Here is a 19,290-nt window from a genome sequence, read left to right as displayed (position 1 = left end):
AAAAAGATATAAAAGGAAAAATAGTCTCACAATTCTAGTTTCTCCATGTCATCACAATCTCTTCCCCTCCAAAATGACCATTGTTTCTTGTGTATCCTTCCAGGAAAAAATGGGTTTACAAGCATGGGTATATTCTTTGTTTTTTAAATTTACATAAAAGGTATGGCAGTTCACATGCTGCTCCCCATTATCACTCACCAATGTCTATGAGATAGTGCCTTGCAAAATGCAAAACAAAGCAGGTCATGCAGTGCAGTGTATCACCAACCAGAGCCAAGGAAGGAACAATTTTGTTTACGAACAGCCAAGAACTTGGTCTTGAAAGTACTTGATAGAAGTAGTCTGAGTAGACAGGTCTACTTACCAGGAAACCAGTACTGGATTTTTGTGGGTTTTTTGAGTCTTTTAAAAATCTTTTTGAGTGGACCATCAAGGTTCTAGTATTTGAAAGTGCTTTGAACACCAAAAACCTGGGAACCATAGCATTAAAGTCACATGTAGATCATTCCACTAGTAAAGACTGCCTAAATATGGAGTGATAATAGAGCTTCAGTGCTTTTATAGAAGTAATACTGCTGTGAACATCTTTGTCACTTTGACTCTTTCCATACTCAATTTCCTTAACATACATTTTTTTTAAAGATTTTATTTATTTAAGAGAGAGAGCATGAACCGGGGCATGGGGGGGAGGTTAGAGGGAGAGGGAGAAGCAGACTCCCCGCTGAGCAGGGAGCCGGACGCCCCTAGATCATGACCTGAGCCGCAGGCAGACACTTAACCAGCTGAGCCACCCAGGTGCCCCCTTAACATACATTCTAAGAAATAAATTTCTTGAAGCAAAGAGAACGATTTTAAGCTTTTAATGCCCATTGCCAAATGATTCTCCGAAAGCATATGCAACTTTACTTTGCCATCAGCAACTTATGAAGGAACGGTTTTCACTTAATTCTATCAAGCATTAGATAACATTACATATTTTTAAATTTGAGAGGTAAATTATGTGTCATCATTGTTTGCTTCAACTTGAATTACCTTCATTTCATTTTTTTCCTTATATTTACCTACTCAGGCTTTTTCTCTTTCTTTCAAATGATTTGTTATAGTTTATTGCCCATTTACCTATTAGAATCTCAGTGTCCTTTACTTATAAATCTTTATGATCTCTATGTATTAAGGATGTTAACTCATATAGGTTATGTCATTCAGCAAATAATTTTTCCCAGTATTTCAGTTTTTTTGTATATAGATATTCTGTAACTTTTAAACTTGGAAAGGTCTCCCCTCCTTTTTTGTACAGTTTAATATTCAGTTTCATTTTTTACTCAGTTTTTTATTTGTTGGGTTTTTTTAATTTTCTGAATTCTATCTAGAATTAGAATTTCTTTTCTCTAATAGGGTCTATTTTGAGTTTATTTTTCTGTTGCATTAATCTGGATGTTTTTGTGCTGATACATTTTTACTTGTAGGTTTATATAATATCTCATGGTGCTGGTTTTACTACTTCATCCCCTCCCTTCCATCTGTTTCCTTTTTTAAAAAATAAGAGGTGTAATATTTAGAATTACATACAATAAACACATTAAACATTAAAAGAGAACAGTGAACAATTTTCACTCCACCCATTACCACTGATTTCTTGATTTGTTTTCCCTAGCAGTGAGGTCAAATCTTAGGGAGCACATTTGCTTCTATATTTAGCCTCCTAGAACTCACCAGGTTCTACATACTATTTGTGTTAAATCTTGAAGATGGCCAAGATTTCCTTTCAACCCTTACGTTTCTTCTATACCTACCTCCCTGACTGTATTATTCCCTTAAAAAGTATTTTTTCTGATTAGAAAAATAGTACATGCTTACTGTAGAAAGTTCAGAGAAAAAAAAAAATACGAAGAACAGCATAATTTCCCATAATTTCACATCTGTTAGTAGCCACATTGTGGTGTTTTTTTCTATCCAATCAGTTTCACATTTTGCTGTTTTTTTTCCTCTGCACGATATTAATATACTTAGACAAAATTGGGATTATACTTTATATGGTTTTATCACCTTCTTCGCATAATAGTCTATCATGATTGTCTATCAAATATTTACTTTGTGTTCCCAGCACCTGGCATGGTTGTTGCACATTGTAATCCAAATGTGAAAAAGGAATGGTAGTCAATCAAATAAGTAGCCAGTAGCAGTGGTGCTATTAATAATTATTAACATTAATTAATAACATTAATTCATACTTAACATTAATTGGGTGTGTCACAGTTCTAAATATATTACCTGTATAATCCTCAAGATTGTAGGAGAAAACCCCATGAGTGACATACTATTATTTTCTCCATTTTGCAGATGAAGAACTTAAGCATAAAGTAGTTTAATAATTTTCCCTCAGGCCCCTTCCTAGGAAGTGATAGGATAGGATCCTAGGTCTTTTGATTTCAAACCTTTTACTCTTTACCAACCCTTACACTGTTACCCCCTAGTGCTGACCCAGAGACATTTTCATGTGCTAACCCTTTTTGTAAGTCCTCTAGAGCTCCTTTCTCTCTCAAGGTCTTTTGTGTAGCATTGGAGTTCATCACAGCATGGCTTTGTAGTGCAGCTAGGTCTGTGCTGCCTATCTGCCCTATTAGAGCAGCTAAAATATTTACTAAATCACATTCCCTTCCATTTCACAGAAACATTCTGTTAAAGGTTTCTCAAACATTCTGTGGTTTCAGTCGTTCCCAGGATAATGTCATTTTGATCCATCTGCAGATTTCTTCACGGTAACAATCTTTATCCATTCAGTATCTTAAAATCCCCTTGAATGTGTTTAGTACGTGTAACTTTCGTTTTTAAGATTTTACTTTATGACTGCATCATAGTCCAAAGGAAAGGGAAAATAAATGTATATTTGGTGGTTAAAAATATGTAAGTCATGGGGTGCCTGGGTGGCTGTCGTTAAGCATCTGCCTTTGGCTCAGGTCATGATCCCAGGGTCCTGGGATCGAGCACCGCATCAGGCTCCCTGCTCCGCAGGAGGCCTGCTTCTCCCTCTCCCACTCCCCCTGCTTCTGTTCCTGCTCTCGCGGTCTCTCTCTCGCTGTCAGATAAATAAATAAAATCTCTTTTAAAAAAAAAATATGTAAGTCATATGTTACTCTGAAGTCCATAAATTATGTCTCTGTTGGCACTTTGCAAGTTTTTTTTTAGACTCATGATTGTGGTCTGATTTGTGTTTCAAAACACTATATGTTGAAAGTAATGACTAAGTCTGCTTGCATTTTTGCTTTTTTTTTGCAAGGACTTTAAAAACTGAAATCTTTTGATGTTTTATAAAACAATCTGATGAGAAAAGTGGTCTTATAAAGATTTAACTTGTTTTATGAGGAATTAATTTCCCAAAACTTGATCAGAGACTTAAAAAGAATCTGGTTTGGAGGAAAAGGATGTCACAAGGATAAAGAGTCACTGAATCTATTAGAATAATATTTTTGAAAAGGTTAAGAATAGGAAATGGCAGTTCCTTATGAAAGGAGGAGAGATTGGGGGGCTCATGAGGCCCAGAATATGTAAAAATAAAACTGGTTATAGAGGATAAAGGGAATGATCTTTTATATGCAAAGTAAGTTATTTGGAGGGGCACTTGGGTGGCTCAGTTGGTTAAGCATCTGCCTTTGGCTCAGGCCATGATCCTAGGGACCTGGGATTGAGCCCTGCGTTGGACTCCCTGCGCAGTGGGGAGCCTGCTTTTCCCTCTCCCTCTGCAACTCCCCTAGCTTGTGCTCTCTTGCTCACTCTCTTCCTCTCTCTCAAATAAATAGATAAAATCTTTTAAAAAAAAAAAAAGATATTTGGAGTGAAGAGGAAAATGCGAAACTCTTATAAAGGATGAAAGATGAGGAATATGATAAAGGAAAACAGAGGAAAATAGAACATGGAAGAAACTGGCCTGTCATTCTAAGTGCTCTTTAAAATGTACTTTGGTGGGAAGTAAAATGGACCACCTGCACAGAATGCTTGTGTTCTTGATATTAAGCACTTTATTAGCACTTCTGTGGTTTCATCATTGATGATCGAAGATCCCATAGTGGTTAGCACAGTGCCTTTGCCTGAAGAATACACTTGTTATTTGAATGAATGTTGAAAGTGATCTGAAGTTACTTGAAATTTGTTTAATCAATGCAATGACAGAATAATTTTCTGATTTATAATATTTTTTTTGGAATTGGTGATTTGCCTATGTTCTCATAACAAACATGTTAAAAGCATTTTTGTTACTCATAGTGGGAACTTGGGTTTCTTTAAAGCTTGTCAACAGTCTGAGTATTTGGGCCGTGGAAGCCAGATACATGTATGTACGTACCTAATGAGTATAGTAAATTTTGGCTCAATTTTAAAGTAGAGAAACATTTTTCTTCTTTGTAAAACCTGAAGTAGCGTGTCCTTAATACACTTGTGTTCTTTCTGTCTTATTCAGGGAAGCAGTGTTTCTTAGTCCTACGTCAGCAGCAGTTTAATGTCCAGGCACTCGTGGCGGTGGGAGACCATGCAAGCAAGCAGATGGTTAAATTTGCTGCCAAGTAAGTAAGCAATTATATCCTGTTGTCAGAATAAACAATGGTGGGAACCAAGACTCCCAGGGGTTTGGACCATTTTCATACATTAACATCAATGCTTCGTTTGTTTAAAAATGTAGTTATTTAAATTGTCAGTTCAGTATTGCTGAATACATTAAACTTACAAAAGAGAAAATATGGAGCACAGGCTTGAAATTCATTTGGAACTGCTGAAGCAGCACTCTCTACAGACAAGTCACATTTACTTTCAAGTAGAGTAACAAAAAGCCTGGCAGCCTCAACATAGCAAAGCAACTTTATTTTGTTGTGTTTGTTGAGCTTCAGTTCCTCCCTCCCCCAGTTTTGAGATTTGCGTATTAAGCAACAAGTTTTCTAACTGAAAAATAAAAGCATATAAAATGAGAGTGTAGTTTTGCAAATGATTCCCTTCTAAAGGAGGTAAAACAGATGTCATAACATTTTACAGCTTTTAACTTTGACATTAAAAGGGTTAAAGAAAAGTAAAAATCAACCCACTCCCCCCCCGCCCCCACCCAAGTCTTGCTGTCTGGCTCAGAGTTCCTGTAGAAATGCATTGTTTTATTAAGTTTGCAAGAGGCAGGATATAGAGATAGTGTAGTGCTTGTGCATGCTGTAGCTCTAAGGTAATAATAGTTGGTAATGTGGATAGTTTTGTTTGTATGTTTTTCTCAATTTAATCAAAATTTTATTTCCATGATAATGATCAAGGTATCTGATTTGGAAAAATGGATGATCTTTATATTTTAAGTAATAGCATACTTCATAGGCATAAATGTTTTTTAAAAGAAATTAAATCTAGGATAAATGTTATATTTTTCGATTGATTTTTATCTCTGTTCTTTAGTTGTATACTTTCAAAGATGAGTGAATATAGAAAGAATTATCAATTTTAGGACTAGAAAGGAACTAAAAAACGATCTAGTTTAACATCCTAATTTATATTTGGGCCCTCCCTGACTCCCTGAGTGTTTCACAGGTAGTGGATGCTCAGTAACTGGTATGGGTTTAGAGATTTATTTATCACATTTAGTTTTATTGTACCACAGCAGTGTCTGTATTCTGGTTTAAAAACTCCAGAGCCACTAATTACCTCAGTTCACTGATGAACTCAGTAGTATTTGTATTACTGGTACAGTAGTCCCACCTCACCCTCTCCCAATCCTACTACCCAGAGACTTCTATCTCTTCTGTCTGTATCTTTTGGTGAGTAGGTTTGCTGTTTTCATCTCATGGTCTATAATGGTGTGTGCTTGTGGGGTACATTGTCAACTAGCCTTTTAAGGTCAGTCCTGTGACATGGGACATAGATAAACTTGGTCCCTAGAAATAAACTTTCCACACAGAGCCTTCTATAAATAGAGCCCCTGGAAACCATAGATGTATATGCTAAATTATATTAAATGTACTGAAAAATACTGGGAAAAAGTCAACTTCAAATCAGCAAATAACCTTATGGCTTTTGTCTTTTGTGTATTAAATTGGTTCTGAAAACTAATATATGAAGCTGACAGTTTATATAGAATGTGTGTTTCCATTAAATTGCATTATAACCTTAGTGTTACATGCCTAAAGAAAATATTCTAGTCTAAAAATCTTTTGAGGGGCGCCTGGGTGGCTCATTCGGTTAAGTGTCTGCCTTCGGCTCAGGTCGTGATCCCAGGGTCCTGGGATCGAGCCCCGCATCGGGCTCCCTGCTCAGCCAGGAGCCTGCTTCTCCCTCTCCCGCTCCCACTGCTTGTGTTCCCTCTCTAGCTGTCTCTGTCTCTGTGTCAAATAAATAAATAAAATCTTTTTTAAAAATAAAAATAAAAAATAAAAATCTTTTGAAATTCCCACTTACCCTTAGTATTTACTAAGAGATATCCTACTGACAAAAGGACAGTGAATTCATTTGATGTCTTTAGAAGTAGTCCACAAATAGTTATTTCTTATTACTTTGGGTCTTCTCAAACTTCTGCGACTTGATTAACAGCAATTGACCATATGAGAGGTCAACCAAAGCTTACTAGCTGGCAGACCTACTTGCAAATGGTCTCCCAAATAGAATTTAGTTCACTAATGTCCTCATAATACATAAATTAAAGAAGGGTCTTCATATAAATGATATAGTATAACGTGAGATTTTTGTCTTAGACAAGGCAAGAATTTAGATAAATTAGTCTGGATTTCATAATCCTGAAGTAGAACTCAAGATCTAGATGTAATTCAGCTTAATTAAATTGTGACTCAGATTTTTTTTTTTTTTAAGCAAAGAACATGTATTAAATGGACTTTATATAATTAGTAATGTGTGGGAAAAGATGGTTTCATAATAGAGCTGTTGCAAATTATAAAGCCTTTGGTTATATACAAGTGAATGAAGCCAATTTTATACAATAGGCTTAACATGTGGTACTTAGTTAGGTTAATTATTTAATTTTTGGCACTACTCATACGTTAAAGTATCTAGCCTGAGTAATTAAGAGTAAGTGTGTTAATAACTTCGCTACCTTGTGAAAGAGGAAGATTCTCATGACTAAGACTCTGTGGCAAAAAAGGTTTGTTTTTTTTTTAACTGAAGTATGGTTGACACACAGTGTTATATTAGTTTAGGTGTACAACATGGTGATTCAGGAACTCAGTGCATTATACTATGCTCACCATCAAGTGTAGCTACCATCTGTCACCATACAATGCTATTACAATACCATTAACTATTCCTTATGCTGTACCTTTCATCTCTGTGACTTAACTCATCCCATAACTGGAAGCCTGTATCTCCTACTCCCTTCACCTTTTTTTTGCCCATCCTCCCATTCTTCCTCCCCTTGGCAACTGCCGGTTTTTTCTTTGTATTTATGGGTATATTTCTGCTTCTTTATTGGTTCATTTGTTTTGTTTTTTAGATTCCACATAAAAGTGAAATCATACGGTATTTGTCTTTGTCTGACTTATTTCACTTAGCATAATACCCCTCTAGGTCCGCCCATGTAAAAATGATGAGTTTTTAATTTTTGTGGTTGGTTGATAATTTTCTTAGGAACATGATTTCATGCTGCTGATAGGTCAGTCAACTTGCCTTTTTTTACATTACTTTAGACTGTACTTCTCAGGTAGTTCTGAAATCCTGATCTTTCTTGGTAATAGTCTAAGGCACATGTCATTTCTGACAGAAAGCCAGTAGTATGATCTTATAATCAAAGTGCCAATTTTTAAAGAAGAAAATCAAGAACAGAAAAATTTTCCTTTGAAAATTACCTGTTCCTTTCATGAATAATAATAAATCAAGTGAGGTTATAATATGAATTCTAAAGAACTTTCAGAACTTTTTTAGGAAAAAATTGTGTTGGTTTTTTTCTTCATCTTTCAGAATCCTTTTCCTAAAAATTATCGTTACTAGTTAGGCTTTACATAAACTATTTTATTTAAAATGGGTGTTCAGGGCCGCCTGGATGGCTCAGTCGGTTAAGCATCTGCCTTCAGCTCAGGTCGTGATCCCAGGGTCCTGGGATCAGCAGGGAGCCTGCTTCTCCCTCTGCCTGCTGCTTCCCCTGCTTGTGCTCTCACTCTCTCTCTTTCTATCTCACAAATAAAGAAATAAAATCTTTAAAAAATAAAATGGATGTTCATTGGCTCCATTGTGAAAACAAAGATTAAGGTAGCTGTCATACATTTATCTTTGAAGTTACTTGCTCTGGCAGTGCTGGCATTTCTGTAAAACAAGAATCTAAGGTGTGAGGTTATTGTTAAATCATAAATAACATTAGAAAGAAATTACTTGACAGTAAAAGATGAAAAGTAAGTATTTTTATAACTTGCTGTGGTCAGTTATACTCACATATTATTATTATACCATACTGCAAAACCCTTAAGCTCACATGGACTATCTATAGTCTTAAGCATGAAGAATAATTTTCAGATATGACACTAGAATGAAAGTAATCATATAGTTATTTTCTAAAATTTTTTTGAGAGTAAAATCTTCTTTTTGTCTCTCCAAATGAGTTTTCTAAGGCATTTGACTTTTTTTTTTTTTTTTTGGTTCTCTTTTTAGTATTGTTTTTTGTAATTTCTGCCACATGTTAGTTGGGTTGGAACAAAATAGTCCAGTCATATATAAACTTAATATTTATACAAGCTCTTCTTGCTCTTCCTTAAGTCTATACTTGCCAGTTTATTTTCAAGTGGTATTTTTATCTAAAATCTTTAATGGCTTCCTGTTTCCAACCATGTGCAATATTAATTCTGCCTACTGATTCCCTCACCACAATGTTATTTCCCACTACTTTGCCATATATGTCTTCATATTGGGCAGTGACCTCTCTTCCTCTTATTTTAAAGGTTTTGCTTTTATTCGTTGAATCCTCATTCTTTGTCACTTAGCTTAAGCCCATGTCTTTGATGATCCTCAGTCATTCATTTCTCTTTTCATTTCTTTGGGGTCCATAGATATATGTTCTTAGGAGGCTGGAAGTTTTTTGTTTGTTTTTTTTTAATTTAGTGTACATTTCGGTGATTATCTTAAAGTTATTATGTAAGGGTATTTTTCCATGTCATTTTTTTTTTTTTTTTAAAGATTTTATTTATTTATTTGACAGAGAGAGACACAGCGAGAGAAGGAACACAAGCAGGGGGAATGGGAGAGGGAGAAGCAGGCTTCCCGTGGAGCAGGGAGCCCGATGTGGGGCTCGATCCCAGGACGCTGGAATCATGACCTGAGCTGAAGGCAGACGCTTAACGACTGAGCCACCCAGGCGCCCCTCCATGTCATTTTAAATGCTAACTTGTAACAGAAAACTGCTGTGTGAATTCAGTACTTTTCATATAGCATTTACTGTCATATTTACAGCTGTGTTCATGCTAGCTGAAGCCAGACGATATCCATGTTCTGTACTAATGATGATTTTACTGTGGTTTGAATAGCAACACGTGCTGAGAACAAGTTGGATTACAGGTGGTACTTAATAGTTAAGAGGCATCCTTAACTTTTAAAAGCCTGTGCTATTCCAGCAGATTTATTGAATCCTATTTTTGTCTATATAGAGACAGCAGATCACTAACAATATAATAGTTCCTATGCAAGGAAAAATGTTTCCAGTTCTAGTAGTTATCAGATTAGATACCTATTTGATTCAAATTTCTGTTAACAATGCTACATTATTAACTTTCATATGAACAAGATAGTTTTATAAAATTATCAACTGATACTTTATTTAAATTATCATTCTTGGATTGCTATTTGCAGTATTTGGGTTAATTATGGGGCCTAATTGTCCTAAATCAACCTCAGACTTAACATGTTATATAATTGTGAGCAGACGTTCTTCACCTTACTGGTAATAAAGTAAAGATACAGAAACAGATTAAATATAGAACTGGATCTGAGACTATAACTTTAATGTCAGCATTTGAGTTTTAGCAAACTTTAATATTATTTGAATTTTGTTATTTTTAATATTTGCTTTCATTTTCCTTTAAAATTCATTTTGATGTAAAGTTAAGGGCTAATATAGGCAGGAAGTACATTAGTGGTTGCTTGGACTAGGGGAAGAATGAGGGGATAAGAGAGTGATAGCTAAAGGGTACAGAATTTCTATTTATGGTGATGAAAATGTTCTAAAATTGTGGTTGCAAAAATCTGTAAATATCTGTAAAAAAACACTGAATTTTACACTTTAAATGAGAAATTGTATGGTGTGTGAATGTTATCTCAATAAATTGTCGCAAAAATATAAGGGCTATACACTATGGAAAGCAGTATGGAGGTTCCTCAAAAAGTTAAAAATAGAACTGTCCTATAATCCAGCAATCACACTACTAGGTATTTAAACAGAGAATACAAAAATACTATTCAAAGGGATACATGTGCCCCGATATTTATGGCAACATTATCTACAGTAGCCAAATTATGGAAACAGCCTAAGTGTCCATCAATTGATGAATGGATAAAGAAGATATAGTATAGGGGCGCCTGGGTGGCTCAGTCGGTTAAGCGTCTGCCTTTGGCTCGGGTCATGATCCCAGAGTCCTGGGATTGAGCCCCGCATCGGGCTTCTGCTCAGTGGGGAGCCTCCTTCTCCCTCTGCCTCTGTGCTCTCACCATTCCTCTGTGCTCTCTCTCTCTTGATCTTGCTCTATGTCAAGTATATAAATAAAATCTTAAAAAAAAAAAAAAGATATAGTATATATATAGTATATGTATATATATGTGATATATATATAAAATATGTATTTTATATATATACATACATACACCCACCCAATGGAATATTACTCAGCCATAAAAAAGAATGAAATCTTGCCATTTGCAACAACATGGATGGAGCTAGAGAGTATTTTGCTAATCGAAATAAGTCAGAGAAAGACAAATATGATTTCACTCATTTGTGGAATTTAAGAAAAAAGCAAGCAAGCAAAGGGAAGAAAAGAGAGGGGGGCAAACCAAGAAAACAGATTCTTACCTATAGAGAACAAACTGATGGTTACCAGAGGGGAGGTGGGTGAGGAAGATGAATGAAATAGGTGATGGGGGATTAAGGAGTACACTTGTGATGAGCATTGGGTGATGTATGGAAATGTTGAATCACTATATTGTACACCTGAAACTAATAGTACACTATATGCTAACTAACTAGAATTTAAATTAAAACTTAAAAAAATAGAATAAAGTTAAGGGCTTTAAGCATATGGATTCATACTACTTTTATATTTGTAGGTATTTAAGTAACATGATAAAACCAAATAAAGTGGTCCCTGACATTGTTTATACCATGAAAGAGAGCCCATGTAGTAGTTTGAGAACCAGTGGTCTGTGCCATATTGAGTAGTACTTAATTTTTTACCTAGTTTATTTTGAACTCATTATTGGAGTTTGGTGAAGACAAATGAGTTCACAAAATAAGTCATCTTAGAACTACTAGGATGATTTATTAAACCATTAATTTTTACAAACCACCTTTGGGCAGCTGGGTGTAATAATAGAGGGCCAGAGAGCCCAGAAACTTGGCTTCCCACTAACTAGCCATGTGACTTCATAAATTTTTTTACCATATGCTGGTCTTCATTCTTTACAGCTAAGAACCTTCTTTATTTATTTATTTTTTTAAGATTTTATTTGTTTATTTGGCAGACAGAGAGCAGGAGAACGGCAGAGGGAGAGGGAGAAACAGGCCCCCTGCTGAGCAGGGAGCCCGATGTGGGAATCGATCCCAGGACCCCGGGACCACGACCCGAGCCCAAGGCAGTCGCCCAACCAACTGAGCCACCCAGGCGCCCCAAGAACCTTTTTTAATAAACATCTTCATTTCTACTTGCCTGGGAAATATAAAAGTCTAGATTGAGTGATAGTACTGATTCACTGTAATAGAAGTTATTTGACCTATAAACCAAGTTGTGCCTACCTTAGATTTAGAATACAGGGTGTCTGGGTGGCTCAGTCGGTTGAGTGTCTGCCTTCGGCTCAGGTCCTGATCCTAGGGTCTGAGGATTGAGTCCTGAGTCAGGCTCCCTTCTCCCTCTCTCTATCTTTCTCTGTCTCTCATGAATGAATAAATAAAATCTTAAAAAAAAAAAAAAAGAATTGGAATACAGAGGGGTGCCTGGGTGGCTCAGTGGGATAAGCATCCACCTCTTGATCTCAGCTCAGGTCTCGATCTCAGGATCGTGAGTTCAAGCCCCGTGCTGGACTCCACGCTGGGCATAAAGACTACATTTAAAAAAGCGGGGGGGGGGCTCCTGGGTGGCTCAGTTTGTTAAGCGACTGCCTTCGGCTCAGGTCATGATCCTGGAGTCCAAGGATCAAGTCCCGCATCGCTTCTCCCTCTGACCCTCCCCCCTCTCATGTGCTCTCTCTCTCTCTCTCATTCTCTCTCTCAAACAAATAAATAAAATCTTAAAAAAAAAAAAAAGAATTGAATACAGATTTTTATTATCAAAAGGTGGTTTGTTATTTTTAAAACAACTTACATAATTTATGCTTTTCAGATGCTATTTTGATTTAACTGGCAAATATGTGGTTTCTCATGTTTGGGAGTTTTCAGTTCTTTGCCTCAATGAATTGTATATTTAATTTACATCATTGTTCCACTTTATGTTGGTGCATTACTTGAAAAACTAGTGTGTAGCAACTTTATAGTCTATCCTTTTTTTTAAATCTTTTATTACACCTTTCCCAAGATTTACAAATTATTCATTTTGAATATGGGTGGTTATGTAGATCTGTGGGGCACACTTCTCACTGAGTATGGTTAAGATTCAAGAAATTATTTTTAACAACCAGAAAGCTAACAAATTTGTTGCTGTTTTTTGCTATAAACTTTTAATACTCAAGTTTCTGGAAGTGTTAAAATTTTAATAGTTTTTGTTGATATTCTGTTGATATTAGAATATGTAAATATGCAAAAAAGAAAAGCTTAAAATAGTGTCTTTTTCACCATTATTGATTTGGGGCGGAGGGAGCAGAGGATAGATAGGAATAAAATGGGAATGGTTTTGAAAAATATGAGCTGAGGACTACCTAAAATTGTAATTGTAGTCATGACCTAGCTTTCATCCAACTCCCAGGTTTATCCCTACTATGAACAGGTAACAATTAGCATATATTCATATATAGGATTTCTAAATATGTTTTAGGCCTTTACTGTGACAGGATATTTGGTAGAAGCACTTTGAGGGGCTTAAGTATGTGGTACCTAAAATAATGTGAAATAAAAGGTAAAAACTACTGTTCATACAAAGGTTATGCTATTAACCTTCCATCATTATCTTGAATGTATTGAGCAGATTATATGAATAATGATGGGATACTCTTCAGTGACCTCTGTTAACTGGCGACATATATTTCTTTGATGAAAGACCATGGAAGGAAGCCCCTGCCCACACACACACACCCCCCCCACATACACCCCTGGACTTTTATTACATGTGAAATATTATTTTTAAGAAACAAAAAAAATGTTTAAGAAACAATCTATAATTAAAATTCATTATAGTGCCTGCCCTTCCTTTATCTTGCTGAGCTTTCCAGTGTCTAGCATGAATTTTATACTTATTGGGATGCAGTGCATCAGAGTCTGATGTACAGGCAAATAACAGCAACATTATTAATATTATTGCTTATAACAATAGCAGCAGTAATAATTAAATATTCCTATACACTAAATATGAAGCTGCAAAATGCCATACTTGTACTTTGCCCTTGATCCTCAGAGCAGCGCTATGAGATAATAGACTGTTTTTTTTTATGTCTTCATTTTTACAGCTGAGGAAATTGAAATTTAAATACTAAGTGTAAGGTCTCTGACTCTAGGGCTCACATTCCTCCTATGTCATCCTATTTCTCTGAGATAGTCTAATGATAGTAGTTCAAAGCCCTCCATAATATAGCTCACTTAGAATACAACCTTACTGTTATTGAAATATATTCATGCCTGGGAAATGCTTTCGGTCTCAAAGTAATGCTTTTTGCCTAAACAGTATCTTTTCTCCAGTGTGTAGTTTATTCTGATACATAGTTGATTGATGATAGATAGATAGATAGATAGATAGATAGATAGATAGATACCTGTTTTGTTTCCTGATGGTGATAATGACTTTTAGATACTTGCCCGAGTTGAAAACCAAAACTGGTTAAAAATAATAATTTTGGTTTTAAAAGTATAACTGATGATAAAGTAATAAAAATATTTTTATGTTGAGTCATAAGTTAATGCTAAAAACAGTTCCAAAGGAGAAATTAAAATTTTTTTTCTAGCTATCATTAATACTAGTGAACTTGTCTCCTCTACCATAAAGCAGTAGTTGGCTTCCTAAGGAGTCACCCCATTGTTAAAAAGCATGCTATTAAAATGGAAACAGCAGGGGTGGGGAGCGTTGGGCGTGGGGGGAGAAATGAAAGAGTTTGTGTTTGCAAAGATAATTATTTTTCTTGAATAATTTCAATATGAAAAATATTTGATAGCTATAATTATAAACATGAAACCTAAAATTCACTAGGCAGATTTAATAACTGCATCTACTTTTACTTAACCTTTTGTCTTTTTTTCTTATCATCATCAACATTGCCACACAGTGCATCTTGCACATTCTTAGCACTCTTGTGAGTAGTAAAACAGAGTCAATCAACAAAGCAACCGTGTATGCAATTGATGTGGAAAATAAGTCCACAAATTCTGAATATAAAAAAAGAATTTATCGTTTACTAAGATTCTGGACTCAGGAAGGAAATGAAAGAGTTTGGCTGGATAACCGATGCTATTCCTTAACTCATCGCTTTTGTTACACACTTGTACAAACAAAAATCCTCTCAGAATTGCTCTGTTGTCAGCAAGGGAGGAGATGTTGGGGCAGTCACAATATGGTTGTCCTTTAGGGTTAACTTTTTATAAAGTAGAGCTAATAATCATTCAGTTCTGCTGTAACATAACAGATGCTTTCCTAAAAATCATGTGCTGTGCAAAATTATGCAGTAAAAACCTCAACGTTTATATGGAAAATGGATTAGTAGCACAATGGTCATCAGTGACATAATTTTTTAAAAATAACCTAATTTTTTTAAATATAGGTAGAATAGCTTGATACATCTTGAATGGTTGAGAAATACATAAATAATACTACAGTAAGTATCACATTTTTATTTTTTTTATTGAAGTATAGTTGACACACCATGTCATGTTACATTAGTTTCAGGTGTACAGCATAGTAACTGGACAGCTCTGTGCTATGCTCACCACAAGTGTAGCTATCATCTCTTACCATACAGTGCTATCACAATACCATTGACTATGTTCCCTGACTATATATATACCTTTCATCTCCATGACTTACTCATTCTGTAACTGGAAGTCTGTACCTCCCACTCCCCTTCACCTATTTTGCCTGTCCTTCCATCCCTCTCCTGTCTGGCAACCATCAGTGTGCTCTGATATATTTATAGGTCTGTATTTATAGGTCTGATTTTGCCGTTTGTTCGTTTTGGTTTTCTTTTAGATTCTACATAGAAGAGAAATCATAACAAATCAAAACATGATGTTTGGGCACCTGGGTGGCTCAGTCAGTCATGATCCTGGGGTCCTGGTATCGAGCCCCGCATCGGGTGTCCTGCTTGGCGGGGAGTCTGCTTCTTCCTCTCCCTTTGACCCTCCCACAACCCTGCTCATGCTCTTGTTCTGTCTCTCTCAAATAAATAAAAATTTTAAAAACATGCTGTTTCCTTGTGGAAATGGGTGGCAGAGAGTTACAGCTTGTAGATTATTGTGAAGTGGGTGGAAGGAAGGCTGGCTGAAAGCTAAAGGAAAATTGTACCGCCAGATGTGGATAGGTGTGGCATGTAACATAGATAGATGTTTGAGGTGTATGTGTTTTGAGTTCACCTGAGTACAGTTGTCTATATTGACCTTGTGTTTCTCAACTGATGAAGTCTGGCATAGGTAGCATAAACTTCTCATTATTCTTCAATTGATACCTAATGTATCAATTGTGTTGGAATTCACATTTTCAAAACAAGTATTATAGCAAAACTGATGGTACTCTTAAGAGATAACCATGTTTGCCCAGTGAGTAGGTAAAAACATGAGTCTTATCTGTTTACTGACTGCTGATGTGTGGGGGTGAGGAAAAGAAAGAAGTGGAAAATTACTTCAGAGTTTCCGGTTTGAGATACTATGTGGAAATGACACTGTCAATCTGGACTAAATTCCCAGGATGGGCTGGGACTAAACACGACCCACTCTCTGGACCTGTGATGGGCTCACCTTCTCTTAGAGCACTTTGCCAGATAGAGTGGATACTGAATGGGAGTGGGGCTCTGTTAGCCATGAAGACAAGGAGAGTGGGTTTGAATAGGCAGCTAGCAGTATCACCTAAGCTTATCTGTGCTGAGTAAATTGGAGAGAAGTTCTAGCCTTTTGAGTTCATGGAGTTCCAAAGACTGAATGAAATAGGATATTTTACTCAAAGCCATTTTATTTTTCTGGCTGATAGTACTGTATTCCTCTCATTTCAAATCATCTCATGCTAAATGTCTTTAGGTATTCATTTGGAATAGCTTGGCCTTAAAATTCCTTACTTCTCCTCCACTAGCTTCACTATTCATTTTAATAACTCACTCCTGGGGCCGTCACTTGGATTTCGGTCCTTAGAACTTAATTTTAAACTCCAGTGGCGATTCTCTCTAACCATAATTTCCAACTTTTTACCTGTCCCATGCCTCCTAATCTTCTGTTGGACCTCATCAAGACTTCTGGTCTTTTTACCAGTCTCCCCTTTTTGTCCTACTTTTTCTGTCCTCATCTGACCTTATACAAGCCAGTTCCATTCCCAGAACTACCCACACTGCATCCTTACCCACTGTTCCCCTTTCTTTTGCCCTGGAATGTGAACGCCCCATAGACTCCTGATCCCATAATCTAACAACGAGGTTAAGGAGTATATTGTGTATTTGTGGCACAACAGTTGATTTTTATTCTAAGCCGGACCTAGTGGAATGTATTCTACTTTATAATGAAAATAGAGGTTTATAGGCTGCCCCCTGTTTTCATTGTTTCACTGAACTCTTCAGTATCTCATTCCTCTTCATCCCTTGGTTTCTAACTACAATTATAATTAGAAAAGAAAAATTTGGAAAACACTATGACTTGTATTGCTCAATATATCATCAGCCTTGTATTATGATTAAAAACAACACATGAACAGCAACATATAAATTCTGGTGGATTCTGTTACTTATTTAAATGAAGCAAAAATCCTTACTTATAGATGTTTTTAGCTTACTTTAGAAATTTGAGGACCAGCAAAGCATGAGTAATTCAAATGAATATTTACTAATACATTCACTTTGGAAAGGTAGCAGCTTAGTTAGTGAGTCAGCTAACCACCCTTTCTGCTAGAGTCTTTGGTTTGGAAAATAGCATGCTTAGAAATATGTCCATGAGAAAAAGGCCATTTCTAATCCTCAGTTAATTTTCATTTTGTCTTAGTTCTTATTTGTGAAATGCTTGCGATTATCTTTAGAGGAGTGCCTAAGGACTGTTTGTTTATTCTCAAGGTGTTTCCATTTTGAATAGTGCTACCCTAAGAGACTGGACATTTAAAACATGTGAACTCCTACGCAACAAAGTGGCAGAAATAATGGTATTTATATGTTAATTCCATGAGTCCCTACATTTAAGTCTATTCCCTCTGGCCATATACCAGGTGGAAAAAAGCAAGGACTCCACTATTAAAAATATCAAATCAGATAGTTCCAGCTGGGGTTTCCCAATCATTTAAAAGGCAAAATATGAGGTCACTTTTAATATCTTAAGTGGATAACTATCTTAGCATTTACTTTAGATATTAAATCTGAGGTGCTTATCTTTGCCTTACTAACTAGATTGTACCGCTAGCAGTTTCTAGCTTTTGAGTGTATTCCTTAAGAGCAACATTGGCACTTAATAATAGGGTCAGTTGTTTTCCCCACTTATCTTTCCTAGGAATATCCAATTCATCAATATACTAATCTGAAAAGTTGACTCACTAATTGGATTTAAGTGCCACAGGACTCTTCGACACGTTATTTTAATCAGTTTGTTGGAAAGATCAATTTTCTCATGGTTGAATGCATATAAAAATGAAGCAACTAAATGAGTTACATAGGAAGGTTGGCACATCTCATTCCCTAGAGATCTTTAAGAAGAGGTTCTTAATTGTGTGTCCAAAATGGTTTGTGGTCTTTAAATGAAATTTGTCTGGAAGCAGGAAGATGGGATACCTATCCAGGCCTGTGTTTCTGGATCTCCGTCTTACGTTGACATTAACTTTCTAATATTTAGTAGCTGGTGTTTGAGTTAAGAGAAGAAGTCATCTCTTTTTTCTTTTTAAAATTATTTTTTATTTAGTGCCATTTTAAAGTAATGAACACAGTAATCTTGTGTTAGTTATGGTTGAGTTTTTTTTTTTTTTTAAAGATTTTATTTATTTATTCATGAGAGACAGAGAGAAAGAGAAGCAGAGGGAGAAGCAGGCTCCCAAGTAGCAGGGAGCCCGATGCAGGACTCAATCCCAGGACCCTGGGATCATGACCTGAGCCGAAGGCCGACACTTAACCATCTGAGCCACCCAGGCGCCCTATGGTTGAGTTTTGTAAAGACAAAATTTTTTTAAAGGCAGCCATAGAGGCCTTTTTTGTATTGACTGCTGTTAAGGAGTACAGTGAATGTAAACAGTGTTTAAAGTTTCAAGCTAGAAGGAAAAAAAAAGAAAGAAGGAGTAGCAAGTTTAAGGTCCAAGTGGTTAAGTGATCTGTAATATTTCCTTCAGTGGTCTTCGTTCCATTTTTTTCTAATTTAAAAATTTGGAGAAAAAAAATGAAGTTTCAAGCTAAAGTTATAGTGACTCCTATAAAGGGCTACAGTTAATTTGAATACCAGTTGTTAAAGTTAAAAATTATATTTTTATATAAAGACCACAGATTGAGGATGAAATTTAAAACATAAGCACGTATGAGAAATGTTAATGCTGACACTTCTACTCTTACAGATCTTTGTATCAGCCAGGTTCTGCACTGCTTTGTGTGTGTGTGTGTGTGTGTGTGTGTGTGTGTGTGTGAGAAAGAAGGGCAAGGGAGAATCTAATAAGATTGGACAAGATGTCATTGCTTCCAAATAAGGAATTACCAGGAAGACTCGTAAAGTATGAATCTGCATTCACTATTGCTAATTATGAACCTTACCCTGATTTTATGTTTGTCTAAGGGTAATAC

At 35.9% G+C, this 19,290-nt stretch overlaps 1 protein-coding gene across 2 annotated transcripts in view; it reads left to right on the top strand.

Moving 5' to 3' along the window:
* Nucleotides 1-19,290, top strand: part of DARS1 (aspartyl-tRNA synthetase 1) — a 57,875-nt gene that overhangs the window by 12,497 nt on the left and 26,088 nt on the right. For both annotated transcript variants that reach the window (XM_036123362.2, XM_036123363.2), the window contains exon 4: nt 4,454-4,556. In XM_036123362.2, the coding sequence (XP_035979255.2) occupies nt 4,454-4,556 (103 nt within the window). The remainder of the gene's footprint in view (nt 1-4,453; nt 4,557-19,290) is intronic.

The sequence above is a fragment of the Halichoerus grypus genome, chromosome 4 (assembly GCF_964656455.1).
Source record: "Halichoerus grypus chromosome 4, mHalGry1.hap1.1, whole genome shotgun sequence".
NCBI classification, from domain to species: Eukaryota; Metazoa; Chordata; class Mammalia; order Carnivora; family Phocidae; genus Halichoerus; species Halichoerus grypus.
The sequence above is the reverse complement of the archived record's forward strand: the minus strand, read 5'-3'. Positions and strand labels throughout refer to the sequence as shown.